The 20,632-nt window shown below is 43.0% G+C and overlaps 1 protein-coding gene across 5 annotated transcripts in view; it reads right to left on the bottom strand.

Moving 5' to 3' along the window:
- trpm7 (transient receptor potential cation channel, subfamily M, member 7) overlaps positions 1–20,632 on the bottom strand; it is a 34,523-nt gene that overhangs the window by 6,103 nt on the left and 7,788 nt on the right. For 3 of the 5 annotated variants that reach the window (XM_029455553.1, XM_029455561.1, XM_029455536.1), the window contains exons 3-27: positions 19,800–19,838; positions 18,793–19,000; positions 18,340–18,553; positions 17,471–17,595; positions 17,132–17,303; positions 16,409–16,583; positions 15,449–15,572; positions 15,171–15,243; positions 13,861–13,961; positions 13,161–13,295; positions 12,993–13,046; positions 12,680–12,820; positions 11,806–11,940; positions 11,390–11,667; positions 11,053–11,281; positions 10,204–10,359; positions 9,875–10,018; positions 6,062–6,190; positions 5,694–5,945; positions 4,350–4,524; positions 3,319–3,451; positions 2,505–2,683; positions 2,277–2,409; positions 1,110–1,768; positions 64–170 (exon numbers count right to left, since the gene is read on the bottom strand). In XM_029455553.1, coding sequence (XP_029311413.1) covers positions 64–170; positions 1,110–1,768; positions 2,277–2,409; positions 2,505–2,683; positions 3,319–3,451; positions 4,350–4,524; positions 5,694–5,945; positions 6,062–6,190; positions 9,875–10,018; positions 10,204–10,359; positions 11,053–11,281; positions 11,390–11,667; positions 11,806–11,940; positions 12,680–12,820; positions 12,993–13,046; positions 13,161–13,295; positions 13,861–13,961; positions 15,171–15,243; positions 15,449–15,572; positions 16,409–16,583; positions 17,132–17,303; positions 17,471–17,595; positions 18,340–18,553; positions 18,793–19,000; positions 19,800–19,838 — 4,270 coding nt within the window. Of the gene's footprint in view, positions 1–63; positions 171–1,109; positions 1,769–2,276; positions 2,410–2,504; positions 2,684–3,318; positions 3,452–4,349; positions 4,525–5,693; positions 5,946–6,061; positions 6,191–9,874; positions 10,019–10,203; positions 10,360–11,052; positions 11,282–11,389; positions 11,668–11,805; positions 11,941–12,679; positions 12,821–12,992; positions 13,047–13,160; positions 13,296–13,860; positions 13,962–15,170; positions 15,244–15,448; positions 15,573–16,408; positions 16,584–17,131; positions 17,304–17,470; positions 17,596–18,339; positions 18,554–18,792; positions 19,001–19,799; positions 19,839–20,632 lie in introns of those variants that run through there. The other 2 variants (XM_029455544.1, XM_029455569.1) reach the window with 2 other exon arrangements.

Below are 20,632 nucleotides of genomic sequence, written 5' to 3'. Positions count from 1 at the left end.
TGTCAGGCTCCTAGAAGCTATATTCATTACGAGACGACGCAACAAAAAATGCATTTTACTCACACACACATTCACCTGCGATCTGGTCTGTGTCACTGGGCTTTGCTGTCTGCTGGAGCTGGAGCTGTCTTTGGGTGTGGAGAGCTGTGGGTCCAAAGCATCTTTATGTCCTGAAGCCGAGAACACATCGTCAGCCACATTTAAACGTCTCTCTCAGTCTGTAACATTATCAAAGTAAAATACTTTTCTTCTAGTAATTCATGTTTTCCTTATTTAACAATATCCCACCAAAGCAATCACAGAATTATTTCATCATCAATCACAGTTTGAAACATCTGATTCTTATGAGAAACTCCTCACCTCCACCTGCTAAACAAATCCTTAATCAATCAGTTCCAGCTGAACACTTATCAACCAATCGTTCATGCTCCAGTCACATAACAGGAAAACCTCAGAACCACAGGAGCAGGGAGTAAAACAAAGTCAGACCAGAGGACCAGACAGAGCAGAGAGAGAGAAAGAGAAGGCACCAGCTAAAGGTCGACTGGGATCCTGATCTGGAGACGGACAGGCCCGAGCACCCGGCAGACGCAGTCCTCAACTTAAGCTCAGACTAAAACTCAAACCTCTCGTTGCGTTTGACTCTCTTGCCGTGTTCCTCTTGTCAAGCGGGACTTCTGACCCACTTTGACCCTCACAGCAGGACGCTGGAGGGGCAGGCGGTCCCGATATATTCCATTCCCTTCTCCTTCGTCTGTGGGGTTTCCTGGGTGCCACAGAAGGGGCATGCGCACGACCTGGCAGTGTGTTACCCAGTGATGCTTCAGGAGCCAGTGAGACTTCAGTGTGTGTACTCAGAGAGCCTGATCTGCCCTCGTCGTCACAGAAAGCCTTGTTCACGTACCCCCAACCTGCAGCCCTCTCCCCGCCCCCCCCTCCAAACCTCTCTGTGTTTTCAGGCTTCGCAGTGCAAGCAGGTAAGCAAGCAGGCCGAGCAGAGCCCGAAGTCTTAGAGACAATGACAACAGTAGGATACACACACACACAGTTTTCCCCCTCCTCTTTTATCTCTGCATCAACACCAGATTCACCTTCAGTCTCGTACTTACCCACAAACGCCCCAAACTCTACAGTGGTGCTGTCTGGCTGGTAAAGCCTAGCTAGGGCGAGTTCTGGGTGGCTGGAGCCACTGGGCTGGGATGGGGTGCTGCTGATGTGGAACTGAGCCCCTGGTGAGGGCACATTGGGCAGGCTGGATGGAGAGTCGGAAAGGCCCGGCTCTTGTGGACGGGTCAGCATACTCCGGGTGAGAGAGTGGCCTCGGAGACGCAGCTCCGGAGGGGAAACGGCCACAGCACTTTGGACAAAGGCACTGGAGCCGACACTGCCTGAGGAGCTAGCCTCTGCAGCAAAGTGCCCAAGCCCAAACAATCCCCTCCTCTCTGGACTCAACGCTGGGTTCATGTTAGGGTCCAGCCCCACACTGTGTTTGCCTATCACGGATGATTTAGAGTGGGGGCCAGTGTCTGTTGCCACAGGGCCGATGTTGGGGACGACGTTCTTAGAGAGGCTGAGCTCCCGGGTGATCTGATTGTGGACCTTGCTGGCCTCGGACGCCTTCTGAGCAGTGAGGGTCTTCAGGGTGTCCACAGTCAGAGCCGAGAGGTCCTGCAGGTGGCCGATCTGCGAGTCCAGAGTGTGCAGAGAGCGCTTTATAAAGTTGACCTTGTTCCCAACCTCCCTCAGCTGCATACACATGGTCTCAACCCTGGAAATGACAAAAGGGGGTACATCATGAAAAACTCACTTTTCCCGTGCTCAGACTTGGCTATGCTTCCTGTCACACGCTGGCTCGTTAGAATATACTGCGCCCTATCTGAGTGTCTCCACCCACAGCTTGAAAACTACCTTTTCAAAAAAGGGTGCACAATATTTTTATCGCAAGCCAATCAGAGCACACTGGGCTTTTTGGGGAGGGGGGTCTTAAAAAGAGACGCTAAAACGGAGCGTTACAGACAAAGCTCATTCAGACAGACCTACGAGAAGATTCATGTTTTATTTAAACATTAAAGCATTTAAAACCCAAAATACCTTTATGAATCAGTATGAACCTGACGACCTTTTATCGTCTCGGGCACGAGGAGGCACATGCATGCACGTTTGTTCAAACATTCATGCATTTTGGTGAGTAATACTGACTGTAGACATAACCTTTGTTTATTTACAAGAAGGGGGGGGCCGAGGGCACCTTTAAGAAGGCCAATTAACAGTCCCACCTTTCTGAGGTAAGACGTATACGCTCCTCACTCCCCGAATGAAACTGATCATCCTTTTCATGGAAGTACGTCTCCACACACTGCTCCTCGAAGTCATGAAGCTTCTTTTGGTCTTCCTCCGTGAGAAACAGCTCTGAAAGGAAGACGACAGACGGGACGTGAGAGACGACGACCTTCAGAAGACGCAAGGTTTCTGCCAAAACAATGACGGTAGTAATGTGGTCGTACTTGGTCCGTAGGTGTGCTCCTTCTTCCTCTTCCTACACATACAGAAGAGGGAGTAGATATGGCAGAGGAGGATGAAGGGGGGGGGGAGGACAGGCTTCTCATGGTAGGCCATAATGAAGTGGTAGCGCTGGTACTTCCATACCAAATTAGAAATGGACTTCACTTGCAGATACACATTGCTGGAAAACAGAGAGGACAGAAATGACACTGACGATGATGTTGTGGAGAATGGCAGAAATATTTGAAGATTTAAAAAAAAAAAAAAAAAAAAAAGGAACAGTTCACCCCAAAATCAGAAATATATACTTTTCCTCTCACCTGTGTGGCGAGTTACCTTCTCTTGAATACAATGAACTAAATGCTCAGCTTTTAGTGTCTCTTTCCAGAAACATGACATTACTCAGGATGACTCACAGGCAGGTTTCATGTAGGAACTATTTTCTTTCTACCGAACTACACCCGCCAACGAGTGAGCACGAGCCCCTCGCCCATGGAGCAGATGAACGCTTCCTTCTGCACGATTATACGGTTAGCGAATGTAGTTTGGTGGTAGAAGAAGAAAAGTTCCTACATGAACTGATCAGAGAAACAAAACTTACAGATAAAGGAACTTCTTACGGGTCGTGATTTCTGAAAAAAGACATTTCCATCTAGTTCTATTGGAGAGAAGTCATCTCTACGGCCGATACCTCCAACAAGAGGAACAACACATACTTTCGTATTGAGGGGTGAACTGTCCCTTTAACACAGAAGCCAAAGCTGGTGAATGAGTTCACATTATTCTGGATTCAGAAGTGAAATGTTGTGCACTTACTTGAAGAAGGCGATGAGGAGGTTGACCATTAGTATGTACTGTACAAAGAGGTAGACTGCTTGTAGGAGAGGAGTCAGCCATACTCCTGCCTTACACAGGGACCTTATTGATTCTTCAGTGTTATTGGCACACACTGTGAAGAGGAGGGGCCTTTTAGGATGCGCACACACCTGCAAGTATGCATGCACATACAAATCCCCCCCCAAATACGCTAAAGATAGACTCACTCGTCACTTCCTGCTCTTTTTAGTTTTTTGATTACTTGTGGACTATTTGTTTTTTGGAGCCCTACTTAAGCAAACAGAGACAATGAGAGCGTTAAATAAATGTTCATTTAAGTTCAGCTAAAAACTAAAAGAATATGCATCCGCCATCGGCCGCCCTGCTTTCTGAATACCGGCATCATCCATTGAAAAACCCATATCGTCGACCAGGTAGCATCATCCCTGTGCATTGATATAGTAGCTATAACGATGTACAGTATATTATAAAGTACTCTTTACTTTAACAAGGTGCAAGAAATGAGATGATAAAATATTTTTTAAATAAAAAAACTAACCTTTATTTCTGGTTTTCTTTACACTAACAACTTCCAGACGAACATACGCTGCGTAATTAACATTTCACCACTTCCAGGTCGGGGTACCACTTATAAACCACGTGAACAATTTCAACAGTGTGTGAAACCTCGGGGATGCCAACTCAGGTAACGGAGCTCAGTCGGGTGTTTTGTTCCACCGAAGCATCACATGCGCCCGACTCGTGGCCCGTTGTCCACGCCACTTCTAGCCGAGTCGAGGCAGTCGATGCTGTGGTGAAGCAAAAAGAAAAAGCCCTGCCCTCTCCAAAGTTTCTTCGGCGTGTAAAACCCATGTTGTGTGAGAGGCGGTGAGGGGAGGCAATGATTATGCCAGCGTGGGTTTGATCTCCAGTGGTTGTTTGGAGTGACAATCAGCTATCATGCTGTGGTGAAAAGCTTTGAGTAAAACTGTTCTTACCATCGTAATCTCCCCTACCATCATCATCCTTACCATCGATTTCATAAGCATACACTTCCCCGTACATCATCCAGTACGGCTGGAACACCACATCTTTGGCCAGCGACCAGCTGGGCTCCTCTTCTGGATACAGAATGGCTTTCCTGGGTACACCGTAGCTCAGCAGGACTATAGCCATTATTACCACAATATAAAACATGTTGGCCACCTGCAAGAGATGTCACACATACTGAATAACACATACATAACATGACATGACATAATATTAGACTTGTATAGTACAGCCAGAGGATTTCTCAGTGCACACACGTCTACTCTCGGGATCCAAAATCAACATTTTATTACTTTTTCTTAAGGGAAAAATAGAAAGAAGGTTATTTTATTTAGTCTGGTGTCCAAAGCAATTACTGAGCTGCAGAGTATACAATCCTAATAATGTCTGTATTGAAATCCCCAGGGCACACAGAAATGTTGAAGGGTTTACGACTACTTAACATCTACGAAGGTGTACATGATGGAAATGTGATTATGTTCTAATTAAATCTAGTTTCACTTAAAGGAGGAGTTCAATATTTAATGAAGTATTTGCTTTCTTGCTGAGAACTGGATGAGAAGCTCGATACCACTCTAAATATGAAGCTTAAAAGCAGACGGAAATAGCAAACCTGTCTGTCCAAACGTAAAACGACCTGCTTACCAGATCACTAATGACACTGCAGGAAGTCCAAAACATAGTCCTCCCTGTAACTCCTTAAAAGCCAGAGCTTGTCAATGTTGCACTTTTGTTTCTGTGCAGATTAAAACCGACCAGTTACTCAGTAAAATGAAGAGTTGCAGGTCAGATAGACCCGGGCTTCTAGTCTTTATGCTAAGCTAAGCTAAGCTAAGCTAAGCTAAGCTAAGCTAAGCTAAGCTAAGCTAAGCGTCTGCTGATTTTCTAGCTTCATATTTAACTCTGCAAGAAAGCAAGTAGGAATAATTGTAAATAAACTCATTTTCTCCAGGATCTAAACATCATTTAATCTAATATTCTGTTGAAGGTAAGATATCAACTCTTATAGAAATACTTTGGTAAAACTACGACATGGAGGACAACAAAAACACAAAATAAAAGCTTCTAAAACGGCTCAGGACAACACAGTAGGTTACAATACCTGGTGACAGGATGAAGATGATTAATGCTGTTTAAATATGAATGTTCAAACTGATTAAATAAAAACAAATACTAATATGAGCAATGCACAACAACACAACTGCTCTCCTAAAAAGATATAAAAACAACCGAAGCCTATTATTTACAATGTGTCTGTAATACTGTCGTGGCTGCTTACTCTACATCATATGGTGGTGTGACGTCTCCCTTTAAGAAGAACTCACCATTTTAGCGATCATCATGACGTACGGTCCAGCTTGCTGGTTGACAGCCAGGATATCCAGGAGTCGCACGTACCAGAAGATGATGTTGAGACAGTACACCGTCCTCCCGGGGACGAAGGCTTCGCCTCCGGCCAATCTCAGGCCGAAGCCGATAAAGAAGGTCACAATGGCCAGGAAGTCGGACACATTGAAATAGTCACTGAACCACACCTTTATCTTCTGGCTTATTTTGCCTGCTTCAGACATAAACATCTGGAAAAGAAAGGAGAGATAAAAGATGTGAAGTAATGCTGACGAGTTGAGTTGAGATTGCAGTATTTACAGAATAAATCTTCATAATTTATGTCGAATACTTCTGTTGCTCATACCTCTCGAATTTTCTCAATGGCAGAAGTGAAAATGTAGAGGATGACCACCCACTCTTGAGGAGAAGGCCATTCAGGCATTCTCACCAGGACCACATACGAGTAGAACATCAAGAAGCCTAGGTAGAAGAGCTGACACCGGGAAGAACACAATATATTATTTATTTATATATACATTATATTAATTATATATATATATATATATATATATATATAATATATATATATATATATATATATATATATATATATATATATATATATATATATATATATATATATATATATATATATATATATATATATATATATTATATTTATTATATTATTTATTTATATTTTTGACTTCTGAACTCTTTCAAAAAAAAGAAAACACTGGATTATAATATTAGTGTAGCCTAATCTTTAACTGGAACTGTGCAGAATATTGTGTTTTAAACAGAATTAATAGGAATAGAATTCAAATGTCAAAGTTATGAATGAAGTCAAAGATTAATTCTCCCAAGAACGGGAAAGCTGTCATAAATGTGGGAAGTAGATCTGCTGCAGATAAAGATATGTTGGACGTAGATGATAACTGGCCTGTGTTGACAAAGAGCCTATAAATTCAGACAGCTCCCGAGAGGAGCTTCCTCTGAAATATTTTGAGACGAGGTCAGTAGAGGCCCGCTGAAGGGGCTGAACCTCATCATGGCGCTTTGAGTCGGGAGCAAATACTCTGCCATTTTGGCCTCTGAGCCCTCAGAGCTCAGCTGGGGGTGAGCTGTGTGAGACATTTCATCTTCTCAAGTGTAAATGGACTGCATTTATATAGCGCTTTTCCAATCTCCAAAAGGGCTACCTTACAAGGTGTCAGTAGGGATAACCTTTCACACACTTTGACATGCAGGGGGTGGGGATCGAACCCCTGACCCTCCGACCACTTTAACTCCTCTTTCATGGGAAACCACAGTTCCCAACAAAGTCGGCTCTCAGAAGGGAGGGGTGAGCAGTTCAGGGGATTATATAAGAAACAGAAATGGGAGTTTTTTATCCAACTAGTAATTTAAAGCTGCAATAAATCAGTATTTTCACAACAACACAGAATAAAGATGGCCACTGTCATCATGAGGTGATCAGTTCTTCTGTCCTTCACTGGACACAAATGTATTCATTTAGTGAAATATCTTGAACTATTGGATGGTAGTAGATGTAGTCCAACACTTTGTATGGTGGTGAAGATGCTAAACCTCGTGCCATCTTAACTTCAGCATGTTAGCATTGAGCTCACAGCTGTCACACAGTAGCAAACAGCTTCTAGATTGGCTGTAGTCTCTTAGTCTTGTTTTCTATTAACTCATTATGTATCTATTTACATAAATGCCTATTTAACATAACATTTAATGCTATTTGCATTACAATTAAATACATTGAGAGATTACGCAGTAAAAACTGTTATTTACTTGCTTTTTTACTTTGAAACTGACGAGTGTTCAACACAATTTTAGATCTGAAAAAAGGCTGAGTTCACGTAATTTAAGCACTTGGCACACCTCAGCTCAAATAAAAAGCTCTTGTGCCTTCATCCTTTCTGTATAGAAACAAGTACAAGTCACGTGATCGTCTGCCAATGGTACATGAACTCCTCATTGTAGTTTGACCTGCGCTTTAAACAGAAAGAAGCCCTTTTGTACAACCACACTGCAGACTGTGGGAAAGTTTGTCTGTATAGGCAGGTAAAGTTACACGTGCGCACACATTCAGTTTCTTGGTACAATTTGGATTAGAAAAATTGCTGAACCTTGTCATGCGAGGTGTGAACTGTTGGAAAGTCGGCCATTAACACTCCCATCTGATGGGTGAGCTACTGTTGTGTGCTGCTGTTGGCGTGTTGTAACAGATGTAGATAAGCTTGGGCACAGGTTATATTATGTAGACTAGCAGTTTCAGTGATGGTATCAGCACCTCTCAGTCTTGAACAGCCTGAAAAACAACCCTGTGATTGCTAATAAAACCCTCAATGACGACTCCCAGGTTTCTGAGAACCAGCCTCAGGCTTGTGTTTATAAATAAACTGAAGAACAAGTGAGAAAAGATGAGTGATAATGCTGTGCAGGAGTGTGAACGTGATGATAATAAGTGTGTATTCCGGAAAATGTGTTTAAAATAAAGCTTTAACTGCTAATACAGCCTCTTGTATAAATTAGAGTTTTAAAAAATTGTTATTGTTATTCTTATATAAAATAGTAAAATGTCCTATATCTATTCTTATACAATAGGAAAATGTCCTATATCTATTCTTATATAAGAGTAAAATGTCCTATATCTATTCTTATGTAAGAGTAAAATGTCCTATATCTATTTTAATATAATAGTAAAATGTCCTATATCTATTCTTATATAATAGTAAAATGTCCTATATCTATTCTTATAGAATAGTAAAATGTCCTATATCTATTCTTATATAATAGTAAAATGTCCTATATCTATTCTTATATAATAGTAAAATGTCCTATATCTATTCTTATATAAGAGTATAGATGTCCTATATCTATTCTTATATAATAGGAAAATGTGCTATATCTATTCTTATATAAGAGTAACATGTCCTATATCTATTCTCATATAATAGGAAAACGTCCTATATCTATTCGTATATAATAGTAAAATGTGCTATATCTATTCTTATACAAGAGTAAAATGTCCTATATCTATTCGTATATAATAGTAAAATGTGCTATATCTATTCTTATATAATAGGAAAACGTCCTATATCTATTCTTATATAATAGGAAAACGTCCTATATCTATTCTTATATAATAGGAAAATGTCCTATATCTATTCTTATATAATATTATTATTGACGTGGGTCTGCCGCAAAGAATTATGGGACGCCATTATCTCCTTTCCTTTCATAAAGGATGGTCCAGCGTTCCCTGTGCTAAGGGAGATTAAAAAAAACATCTAAATGGGTGTCTGATAAGACAAAGGTGCACCGTGTTCCTCTCTCCTATTTGTGGAGTGTGAAGGGTTGAGGTGGTGGAGGGAACTTTAAACATTAAGCTCTCGGTTTCTTGTTGATCTTTATCTAAACATCAGCCACTTCTCTAACAGCCGAACACTGAAGTGTCTCAGGTACTAAGAAGCAAAAGGAACATTGTGTTTACTGATCTCGAAGCGATTTTGTGTGGTACACGGCGCTCTGTCAAAATGTTTTAGTACGACTTTTGTAAACTACAAAGCCGCACTGTGCTGCCTATTTCTATGTTTATAGAGTTGGGACATGTTTTTTGACTCAGAGTGAGCACTCCTTGGTTTGTTGGTTTGCTGGGGGCGTGTCAGAGTGAGCGCTTCTGCTTTGCGAGGATCTTTGTTTACGGAGCTGCGAGATCAACACGTGGAGCAGAGACGCTAAAAAACGGTGTTTGTGTCTGTGATGCTTGAGCCTTGGAAACTATTTGTCTTTTTACGAAGTAAAATAAGAACAGTAAAGTCAAGAAAGCAAACCTTGCATCTTTATTGGAGGACTTTTGCATGTTAGCTAACTGTCTAGCTACGCATAGGGATACGCGCTGTACTTGCATAACACGCACCGCTTGCAGCATTACGGCTACCGTAGTCCGCGTCGCGGAGTAATACATACTGTGCTTCACCAGCTAGCTAATAATTGACACATTCCTGTTTGCATTAGCTCTGCGTCTCCACTGTGAAGATCTTATTTTCAGAGCATCTGCTTCTGGGTAACAACTAACAACCTCCTCTCAGAGTACAACCACACAATAGATGGTTGGATGAACGTGTAGATAAGTGGATGTTCTCTTCCGTAATGTCCATACCGTGTTGGACCAGAACTTGACAATGGGCGCGTGGTAGAAGGCGTAAATCTTCCTGGTTAGTGGCAGCTTCCTGGAGCGAATTAGTGTGTCCATGTCACTCTTCGTCTCCACCTGGTCGTTGGATCTGGCCTCCTTGAACACATCCTACAGAGAGGTTAAAAAGACCCAAGTTAGACAATGTGTGTCAATAATAATCAATATTTGGTATTTATGATCAGCATTAATGTTAAAAATGTAACATCAGGCACAAAGTCTCTTATGATAAATTGGGACGATGTCCGTGATTTATATTATTGGATTAGGTTTTAAACGAAAAGGTAAAATCTAACCATTTGGATGTCTTCAGCGATGTTCTGGAAGTTGTGTTCGCTGTCCTCCATGGTGATCTGGTGGTCGTCCTGACTCTGAGGGATGTGAGCCATCTCAGCCTTGGATTTGTACTCCAACAGTAGGATGGCAGGAGGCACCAAGATACTCAGAATCACCTGGAGACAAATACACACTAATGTGGGTGGAGGCTTCTTTATTTGTCAAGAAATTCCTTCAAATTACACATTAATGATGAGTGCACATCTAACCTGTTTCCTGGTTTTTCTGACTTGATAGCACAAGTGAGAAAAACAGGCTGTAAAAGTTCCCACACGGATGTACAAACTTATTATTATTGTTCACCCAAAATAAAGAAATGACAGCATGTTCATTTCATGAGAGAATCCAATGTTTTTCAGTAGCAAAACCACCTTTTTATTTTGTATTTACTAAATATGTTCTGAGAAAATGTTAGTGTCTTTGAACTCAAAGCAGTGTCTTTACAGTGCAGATAGTTCCTCAGGTTCTGACCTACAATTCAGGAAATGCTTGCACGAGGACGTCACATGAGAGAAGTGTAATAATAACCCGTTTGTTCCTTATATCACCATCAATCATCCGACCGAGTGGCATTTTAACACCTCAACAAAGTGTTGGACCTGAGATTGGGATTAGATATGAAAGCAGACCTTTGTTCAAGCCACAGGTAGGAACACAGTTGACAAAACGTCCCCAAACACAACTATTAAACCTCAGTTTAATATTCGTATTAAGCTGAACGTAGACTCACATGGTCGGACCTCAGCAGCCACTGAAAAGCAATTACTTTCATTTGTTACCAAAAATAAAAATCTAGATGGAACATGAACCTTGTACCAGGAGTTCTTGCGCATGTTTAGCCGTCCCATCCACATGTCTGACAACAGAAACTGGGTGCAGGTGTGAGCCACAAAGGGCCGCAGGTGGGAGGAGACGGCCAACTTCAAACATGTGGAGTTGCTCCAGTTCTTCAGCTCGTAGGTGAGCAGCTTCATGGCCATGGTCTCATCCTGCCTGAACGACTCCTCCAGCAGGTCCACCGCTAACGTCCCAAACTCACTGGAACACATCAGGAGCTTGTTCAGAACACACCTTTACTGTCATAGAGAAATGTGAGGATTTAAAAAGCTACCTTTCATGAATCAAAGCCACAGAAAATAACTTTACTTTGAGTACTCCTTGAGCTCTTCCGAAGTGTCGTCCACCACGTCGCTCTTCTTGGCCTCGTAGCCCATGGATCGAAAAAGCTTACAGGCTACCAGTGCCTTTGCCATGTTCTCCTCGCCATGCTGCCAGAAGAAGAGCGACATCTTCTGCCTCTTCAGCAGCACGGCCCACACCAGCAGCTCATTGAAAGGGTAGGGAAACCGCCGGGTCTCTGGGTCGTCTATGTCCACGATCTCTTCTTTGCTTCTCTTTTTGTTCTGCTCGATCGAAGACTCAAGCTAGGAGGGAAGGAGCAGAGGCTGACTTTATTTCTCCCCATTTCTCAGTAGCTCCTTAGCTGCAGGGACAGATCAGACCTTTTTGTATTTTTTAGCAATGTCTAAAAGAAGCCTCGTTCCTTTTACTAAGATATTTACCTTGGGTTTGTATGGCTGTGCAGTTTTGATGAAGTGGTTGTGCCTCGTCTTCTCCTTCTTGTCGGCCTGCATGCTAAAAGACTCGTGACTTTTCCTCAAATGAGAACCAGGACCAGCTGTGTGGCGCCCCGACCTCTGCGCACAAGATGAAACGATACATTCAGTAACAGTTTCAGCCCCAACATCAGTAGTACAACGGATGAAATGTTTTTACTACATCCACACAACATGCCAGCTTTTAACTCAAGTGCATTGTACCACTTAAACGGACAGAAGTTTCACATATCTACACCATAAAGGACGTTTTGGACAGAGAGACCCTAACACGCCCACTGGAGAGGAAAACAATCTGCGCCACAATATTAGCTAAAACCGTTAGAGTTCAGTATGTCTTTTAGCGCCGGATGTTCACCAGGGGTGCAGTTGATAACTGAAAATGATAATGGGACAAGTTAGCTGGTAGCAAGCTAATGTTAGCTATGTGTTAGCACGCTACTGTAGTTAGTCAAGGCACTTGCATACACAATACTTCATAGCTTTCCTCCACTACAAGCTGCATACTGTCAAAATGCTTAAGTTGCAGTTTCCCCATTCTTCCTGCTGATGCCTCACTTTTGTCTTCTTAACTTTCTTTAAGCAGTGAGCAGCTACTATACAGCGTCCGGGGAGCAGTGTGGGGGTCCGGTGCCTTGCTCAAGGGCACCTCGGCAGTGCCCAGGAGGCGGACTGGCACCTCTGCACTCGGTCCATCCTGATAACCGCAGCTTTTACGCATTTCTCTAGTGTTTGCGAGCAGATGGAAGTGACAAGAAGGCACCTTCAGGCAATACAAAGCCAGTGAAGATCTGCAGGAGATGCAACAGTTCAAACTCACCCTATTGTTGCCGTGGAGATTGTTGTAAATGATTCTGAAGCGCTTCCTGGTGTAGTTGCACCTGTAAGTCCCGCCCATCAGGTACTCAATAACCAGGCCCACATCAATCAAAGTGATCTTATAGTTTGGAGGCAGATGACTCTGCAAGAAAGCGCAGAAACAAAGAGGAGACACTCTGGTTATCATCAACTGATAACACGTGTTGTTTGTTGTACGTTATGTGGGATTTTATATGATCATTTTAACTTGTGTGAGTGTTATGAAAAGCACTCTTTAGATAAATTGTATTATTAATACAAACTGGACTGACTACCTGTTTAACATCTCTAACCAGGTGGAGGAGAGTTGGGTTGTTGGGATGTTGTTTCTAAAAGTAGAAGAGACAAAAAGCTTGACAACACTCAGAAACATACATGAGTATGTTCTTTACACACAGCTCATCTCTGTAATTCAGTGGCTGGTGTGCGTTTCATAATGTTACCGTGTTGTAGAGCTCCTCCAGCCGACTGATGGTCAGAAACCGGTGCATGCTCACACCGTTCTCTATGAGCAACTTGACAAAATCCACCCGGTCCATCACGAGGGCATCGAGCATCGCTTGCTCCAGAGAGCTCACCTAAACACAAGCAAAGATAAACATGTTATAAAGCAAACAGGACGAGGGAGAAGTCCACAAGTAGTTCCACATTGCAGAACGAACACGCAGGAAACATAATAACTAAAGATACTACAGGAGCTAGAATTCACCCAAGTTTTTAAACAAACATAAGCACCGAGGGCAGCTCATGAAGACGACTGTAATGGGGTTCATGTTACAGGCAAGACAAGCAGTTCATGGCAGCGCGCCCGAGTACACTCCCCCGGCTCCTCAGACTGCAGATTGTGGTCAGCGGAGATTCCGGGGTCATTTTGGGAGAGTCAAAAATGTTTGGAGCTAAAGCTGAGCGAAGCAAACATTCATGGAAGTTGCGGCTCACACACGCACACACACACACACACACACACACACACACACACACACACACACACACACACACACACACACACACACACACACACACACACACACACACACACACACACACACACACACACACACACACACACACACACACACACACACACACACACACACACACACACACACACACACACACACACACACACACACACACACGTACCAGGAGCTGCTGTCCGTACACAAACACATGATTCTTGGCAATGTCTACCCGGTCCCAGGCCAGAGTCAGGACCAGCTGATCGAAGGCAGACGTGTTTGTGCCTGAAACACACAGGAACAGAAATGTGTGTAGACACATACGCAGATATTAATTCCCAGGAAAGTAAAGCCTTAATGACCTGTGTATTTCCTGTTAGCCAGCGAGCAGGATTAGAGGGGTTAGTAGAGCAGGGTCAGGGCAATAATACAGTCAATTACACACTAATACAGCAATGCAGCAGATTAGACTACAAAGTAAATCCCTGTTCAGACTCTCGTCCACACTGATCTGCTCCATTGTCCTCCAGGAGCCATCTGAATCGAATGATCATAAATCCCTCTCTACAGAAATGATTGTGTGAATGTGAAACCAGAATATCAGCGAGGATGTGACTAAAATCTCTACTTTTATATCTGAAAACCCTGAGCGCTCAGGTAGTCAGTCTACCCGTGGAAAGGATTATGTATGCAACCTTTAACAACAGCGATAGCATTTCAAAAGAGACCCTTTCAAACTTCCTGTTTAATACCACGCCTGCTAAATGAATTGAATCGTAGCAGAAGAGGGAGAAAGATCTTTAAGCAGCACTCGATGTTCTTTAAGAGGCTGAGAGCTTTTGTACTCCAGGGTCCTTTTAAAAAAGGATGACGGCGCTTTACGCAGACAAATATGTGTTCAGCGTGTTTGTCTTTTGAGTATCTGAACCAGTTTCTCCCATCGATCAGCTGCAGTCACTCACAAATTCCTCGCTTTTGTCTAAACAAACTTGAATTATTAGACGTGCAGCGCCCGTCTACTTTCAGTACACAACACGTCTTTCAGGTGGAACGTTTGCTCTCATACTTGAAATGAAAAATGAAGAACGAGTAAAGAAGAAATCTTGGGGGTGTGAGAGGTTATTCTTATTCTTCTTATTCCAACTGCATTCATACAAAATAAAAGATCCTCTACAGCTTAATGAAAACAAAGTAAGTTGTTCAGGACTTTTTCTCTTTCTCTTAACGGACCGAGAAGAAGACGACATGCAGCTCAGACTGTTGGAATAAGGAGGCCCTGTGAATGTGAACATGATCTCCTCAAGAACACAAAGACAAGGGCACCCGGGGGGGGGAACGCTGTTCTCAAAGCGTATCTATATCAGAATAAAAACATTACAAAGTCTTGAACTCTTTATCTTCCAATGCCAACAAGCTCGGCATATGAATAGATCGAGTCAACGTTATGTGACTTAGTGACTTTATTAAAGGTTTGAAGAGAAGCCGTCCACTAACCTTGGAGTAAAGCCCTCAGAATGGCCACGTCGATGTCCTGGTGATCGTCGGAGCTGATGTGAAACACAGTGATCTGTTTTGCGAGAAACAAGATAGGATTCATCAACATGTTCCCACAGACAGTCTCCAGATGTTTCAACAGTTTGTGACGCGTGATATAGAACAAAAAACTAACTGTGCTCCGGATTCAAAAGAAGGTTTTGTGTTTGACTTTTATTAAATGACAAGTGTACTTTGCCACTGCACTCTTTGAAACGGCAATTAATAGATGCATGTACCAATTCTTTGCTTTTCATGCACTCCATCAGAGTCTGGAAGAGATGGATGGCATCGCTCTGGCTGAAGTTGAAGGTTTTCTTGATGGTTGCGATGATGTCAGTCTCGACTCCATCAGGAAGACTTCTGTAGAAGAGTGACAGTAAAACATGGTCACGGTCACACAGCTGTCGAGCACTTCACATATAAGAGGGTTGAATGCAGCACAAAGTGCTTTGATGTGCAGACATTACGAGGACGTTTCCACCTCGACTCCTGTGTTTGCACGACATCTGGGGCCTTTTATTGCCTATATTTATTTATTTTAACACCATGTACATAAAAGTGGGATATCATTGCTGCAGTATACATGATGTGCTTCAGCAGCATGTTATACTGCAGTGCCTTATTATTCCATCTCTCTTTACCTAGAACGGGTAAACCTTAATCCTCTCTGCTCTGGATCTGCGCATGTTTCCCGTCACTAACCACAACCTTTCTGTTCGAACATCACGAGTCATCACGACTTGTATATTTGATCACTGTTCAAGATGACTAAACTAAAACATTGAAGATGTAAATTGTGGTCGTGTGGACCGAAATAGATGAGACACCAATGACGCTGTCGTCAAACAAAAGAAAGAGCAACACTGTCTCAAACACAGTAAGTGATTCATCACTAATGGCATCATTTCTTTTTACTAATCCTCCAACTTTAACCACAAATCTAAATAGTTAAACACTTGCTGAAACCTGGATCTTCTCAGGGTCATTACCTCGACCAGGGAGGTTACATCTGCTCGTCTGTCAGCAGGATTACGGAACAATTACTGCCCTGATTGTTATTAAACTTGGTGGAGGAGCGTAAGCAGAGCCCATCACAGCTGCCATCCCCCTTGTGTGTGTGTGTGTGTGTGTGTGTGTGTGTGTGTGTGTGTGTGTGTGTGTGTGTGTGTGTGTGTGTGTGTGTGCGCGTGTCCTACCCGCCCTCCTCGGTCTGCTTGTGGACGTAGGCAAGAATGTCAGCAGCACGGCCGGTCCCCTCACACACCACCACCGGGACAGGAGGGCTCTCTTGAAGGTACTCCAGCACGGTCAGGATCACATTGGGACCCCCCTCGAAAATCAGGGCCACAACAGGAACACCCTGACCGATTCCTACAAGAAGGAAGATGGAGAGCATGGCTGTTCATGTGCTGTGTGTTTATGTGGACACACACATTCCACCAGTTCACCGTCTGATGATTGTGAGGTTAGTAGAAGATAACATTATTGGACGAATCATTCCTTTAGGATGACGCAGAAGCACACTAGAACTTGTGTGTATATTATTCATTAATAATGCATAACGAGTCATTGCCATGTGCAGTCAACGGGAAACAAGTGAGAGGAGTTACACATCAGTCTGTGGGAGCGACTTCTGTGCATTGGGGACATTGTCAGGAAGATTTGAGACATCTTTATGTTAAATGTGCATCATAAGCAAGTTATAGAGAAAGCGTAACAGTTTGTTTTTCCTTGTAAGAAGGAGGAACTGTGTTCATGTCCACAGTGTGGAGTTAAATCCTTCTGATGTACTTCAAAGCTCCCAACAATAAAATGATAGACAGAGTCATAGTGGCATATTCCTGCAGCTCTGATCCTGTATAATCTCATTTCTCAGGACTCGAGGGAAACCGTTGCATTGAAGGTTCAGGTTTTCTTACGTGCGTGTATTCTTTGGAGGTTGATGTGCTTCTCCAGGTCCCGCCGCAGTTGGACCTCAGCGCCGTACCTGCCCACTGTCCCATCGTCCACCAGGAGGAAGTGGGAATGCAGATTGTTGAGAACGTTTAGTTTGCTGAGAGGGTTGAGCAGCGTCTGATACGGAGCGCTGATCTGCAGGGTCGACGTGAGAAGGAAAAGAAAAAAGGACTTCTTAATAACACAATTCAAACTGTGACAGAATCAATGCGGTCGTGGAGAAAGGATTTTAAATATGGGGTATCTTGCTGTGAAACAAGAGATCTCATTTGTTCAAGATTATCGTAAGAGTTGCATCTCACGTCTCTGCCAATGAGGTCGTTCCGGTTCTCGATGACTCCCCAGGCTGCGATCCCGATAGTGCAAATCTTCTTTGATGATCGTGAACAGTGTTCTTTGAGAGCGTCTCCCACATGCTTCGCCGCACCTTAAAGAAGGAGACATTAAACAATCAATACATTTTCAATGCTACTTGACCTCTGCCACACCTCACTTAGATAAATATTTAAATCTATGACCAAGACACAGAGTTTCGGTTCTGTGGCCAAAATGCGGCATTGGGGACAAGTCCACAACAAGTACATTAGTCCTGGGGTTGTTTGTGAACCACAGTCCTCAGCTGATGGATCTCATGGATTCAGCAGTAATTTGTGATCCCAACTGGTCAGGGTGCCAGAGGCATTACAAGTAATCACGGGTCTGGGTAATTGACCCCGTGAGTAATGATTTAAACACTATGATCAGACCACAGCATCTTAACGCCGCGCTGTGGCGGCAGACACACCTCGGCCGCGACACACAGCCAAATGACACGCTTAGAGACGGGTATTACAACTTCTGCTACATCAGCGCATCACACACTGATGGTGGCTGCGTGTTTGTGCAGGTTAGAGTGGGGGAATATTTAAGAGCGCAGGGGTGGAGAGTAAGTAAATATGTATTTAATAACAATCTTTGTTACGCTCAGAAGCATTGTTCATTTTGGCAGCTATTTTAGAGTTAGTCTTACTCTTTAAACAAAAATGCTTTTTAGTTTTAGTGACATTTTATCCTTCATTGTTTTATCTCTCTCTTATTTATTATATATATATATATATATATATATATTAAATATATATATTTTAAATATATGTTTTAAGTCAAGACTAAAATGATCTGTCTGACTACAAACCTGTGTTGACCCCTCCGGTGAGGATCCAGGCCCCCGTGGTGACTGCAGCTTTAATGAGGCCCTTGCCCACCACCTGCTTGATGCGTGGGTGCAGCTCAAAGTTCTGAACTCCTCCATGGACAGAGATGAGGATTTTAGGAAGCTCCATATGCCACTCCTTCAGCATCAGCCGCAGGATGCTCTCCGGCCGCGAGTCGTGGGACAGACGCGCATACTGCCCACGTTTGCACAGACACAAGAAAAGCATGAAGCGGATGAAAGCAGCAGAACAACACATCCGAGAAGCTGAAACTAACAAACGGTAGAAAAGTGATTGATTCATTGTGTCAGCACTAGGTTTTAATTAATGACCAGTAATAAAAGACTGGGAGTAGACGTTCGCCATGTTTCATTTTCCTCTTTGTCATTTCGAGTGTGTTGGTTAACAATGGCGTACTAAGGACTCGATGTTACCTTGGCTCTGTACGAGTGAGACCCTCCCTGGAAATTGATGACACCATAGGCGTCAGTGGGGCTCGCCTCTGTGTGTTTTTCCACCGACCACTCCTCCAGCTCGGGCGTGGACAGGTTGGGGTTTTCACCCAACTTCACGTCCGAGTACTTTGTGGCCAAGCTGGCCGTGAAGCCAACATGCTGCCGCACCAGCCGCCCACAGCAGCATCTTCAGGGGGAACACAATCACTTCTCATTGATACAATAATAATAAACACGTCTATACATCTGAGCAGTGATGCAGCAGAACACAGCAGATAAAACAATACAACATTTAAATGATGCTTCATTTATGACACATTTATATAATCGCATATAATCCCGTCAAGAAACCGATATTCAAAAGCAGGAATCTCTCTCTCTCTCTCTCTCACTCACTCACTCACTCACTCACTCACTCACTCACTCACTCACTCACTCTCTCTCTCACTCTCTCTCTCACTCACTCACTCTCTCACTCACTCACTCACTCACTCACTCTCTCTCACTCTCTCACTCTCTCTCTCACTCTCTCACTCTCTCTCACTCTCTCTCACTCTCTCTCTCACTCTCTCACTCTCTCACTCTCTCACTCACTCTCTCTCACTCACTCTCTCTCACTCACTCACTCACTCACTCACTCACTCACTCACTCTCTCTCTCTCTCTCTCTCACTCTCTCTCTCACTCTCTCTCTCACTCTCTCTCTCTCACTCTCTCTCTCTCTCACTCTCTCACTCTCATGTATTATTATTACAATTAATGACCAACCTACGCTTTGTGGTTTTCACACCTCTTAATTACTTGAGGTAAGAATGTGCACGCATCCTGACAAGTCTTGAGGTCAATTGTTTCCTGTTTAGTGGAATTACACTGAAAGAATTTGCCTGCAGGCGTCTTCTGGTGTAAAGAAACTGGTTAGCATTGATTCTCACAGAATCCTGTCAGGTTACAGCGCATGACGGGAACAAAGACCAAACTAAAAGTTACCGGACTAGCTGTTGGCAAATCTGGCATCCTGGAAGGCATCTGAAAGGAATTTCACAGAAACAGAATTAATCATCGATTTCAATTTAAACACGTACAAAGCACCACAATGTGGGGTAAAGAATACAAAGACAGTTATAATGGTCTGATTTCTTCTCCCGGTAGTTTGAGGACATTAAGGAACGTGATCTGTCAGCTGGGCAGGCGGCCCGGGAGACTGGCTGATAACCAAGAGAGCGTTGTGAAGCTTTGATCACAGTCACATGCAGGCCCAACGTTAAAATATGTTCGCAAACGCCTCCGAATCATCTTCGAGCAGCAGCACGTACTGAAGTTAACGGATAAAACCCAGAGGCAAATAATTGATGTTAAAGAAAACACCGGGTCAAAAGTAAGCCAGTATCTTTGTGAGTTTACAAGAAGAGGGGAACGCAACTTGAAAGAGTAACTACAAATAAAAATGGCTTACACACAAAGAAAGTGGTTAACCAGTTAATGCTAAATAAACATAACTGTGGGAAACTATTGCATAATAAATAAAAACTAAATGTTCTTTATAGTTTAAACCAGACGCTGTACCTTTAATTTAACTATTTCGTGTGTGCTTCTCATGCACATAAGGTACATTCTGAATAAGTGTTCAATAAGTTCAACACTGTTCTGAACGATTCCAGCAAGTTTGCAAGAAAATAGTGCCTCACAATACACCCCCCCCCCCGCACACAGTAAATCATATGTTTAATTAATTAATAAACACACATGGTAATAATAACAACAAATGCCATTTAGAAGGCTTCCTAAAACACATACACAGCACTAACAAGGCATGCAGTTTA

Source organism: Cottoperca gobio, chromosome 3 (assembly GCF_900634415.1).
Source record: "Cottoperca gobio chromosome 3, fCotGob3.1, whole genome shotgun sequence".
In the NCBI taxonomy this organism is placed as follows: Eukaryota; Metazoa; Chordata; class Actinopteri; order Perciformes; family Bovichtidae; genus Cottoperca; species Cottoperca gobio.
Note: the sequence above shows the minus strand (reverse complement) of the source record. Positions and strands in the feature narration are given on the sequence as shown.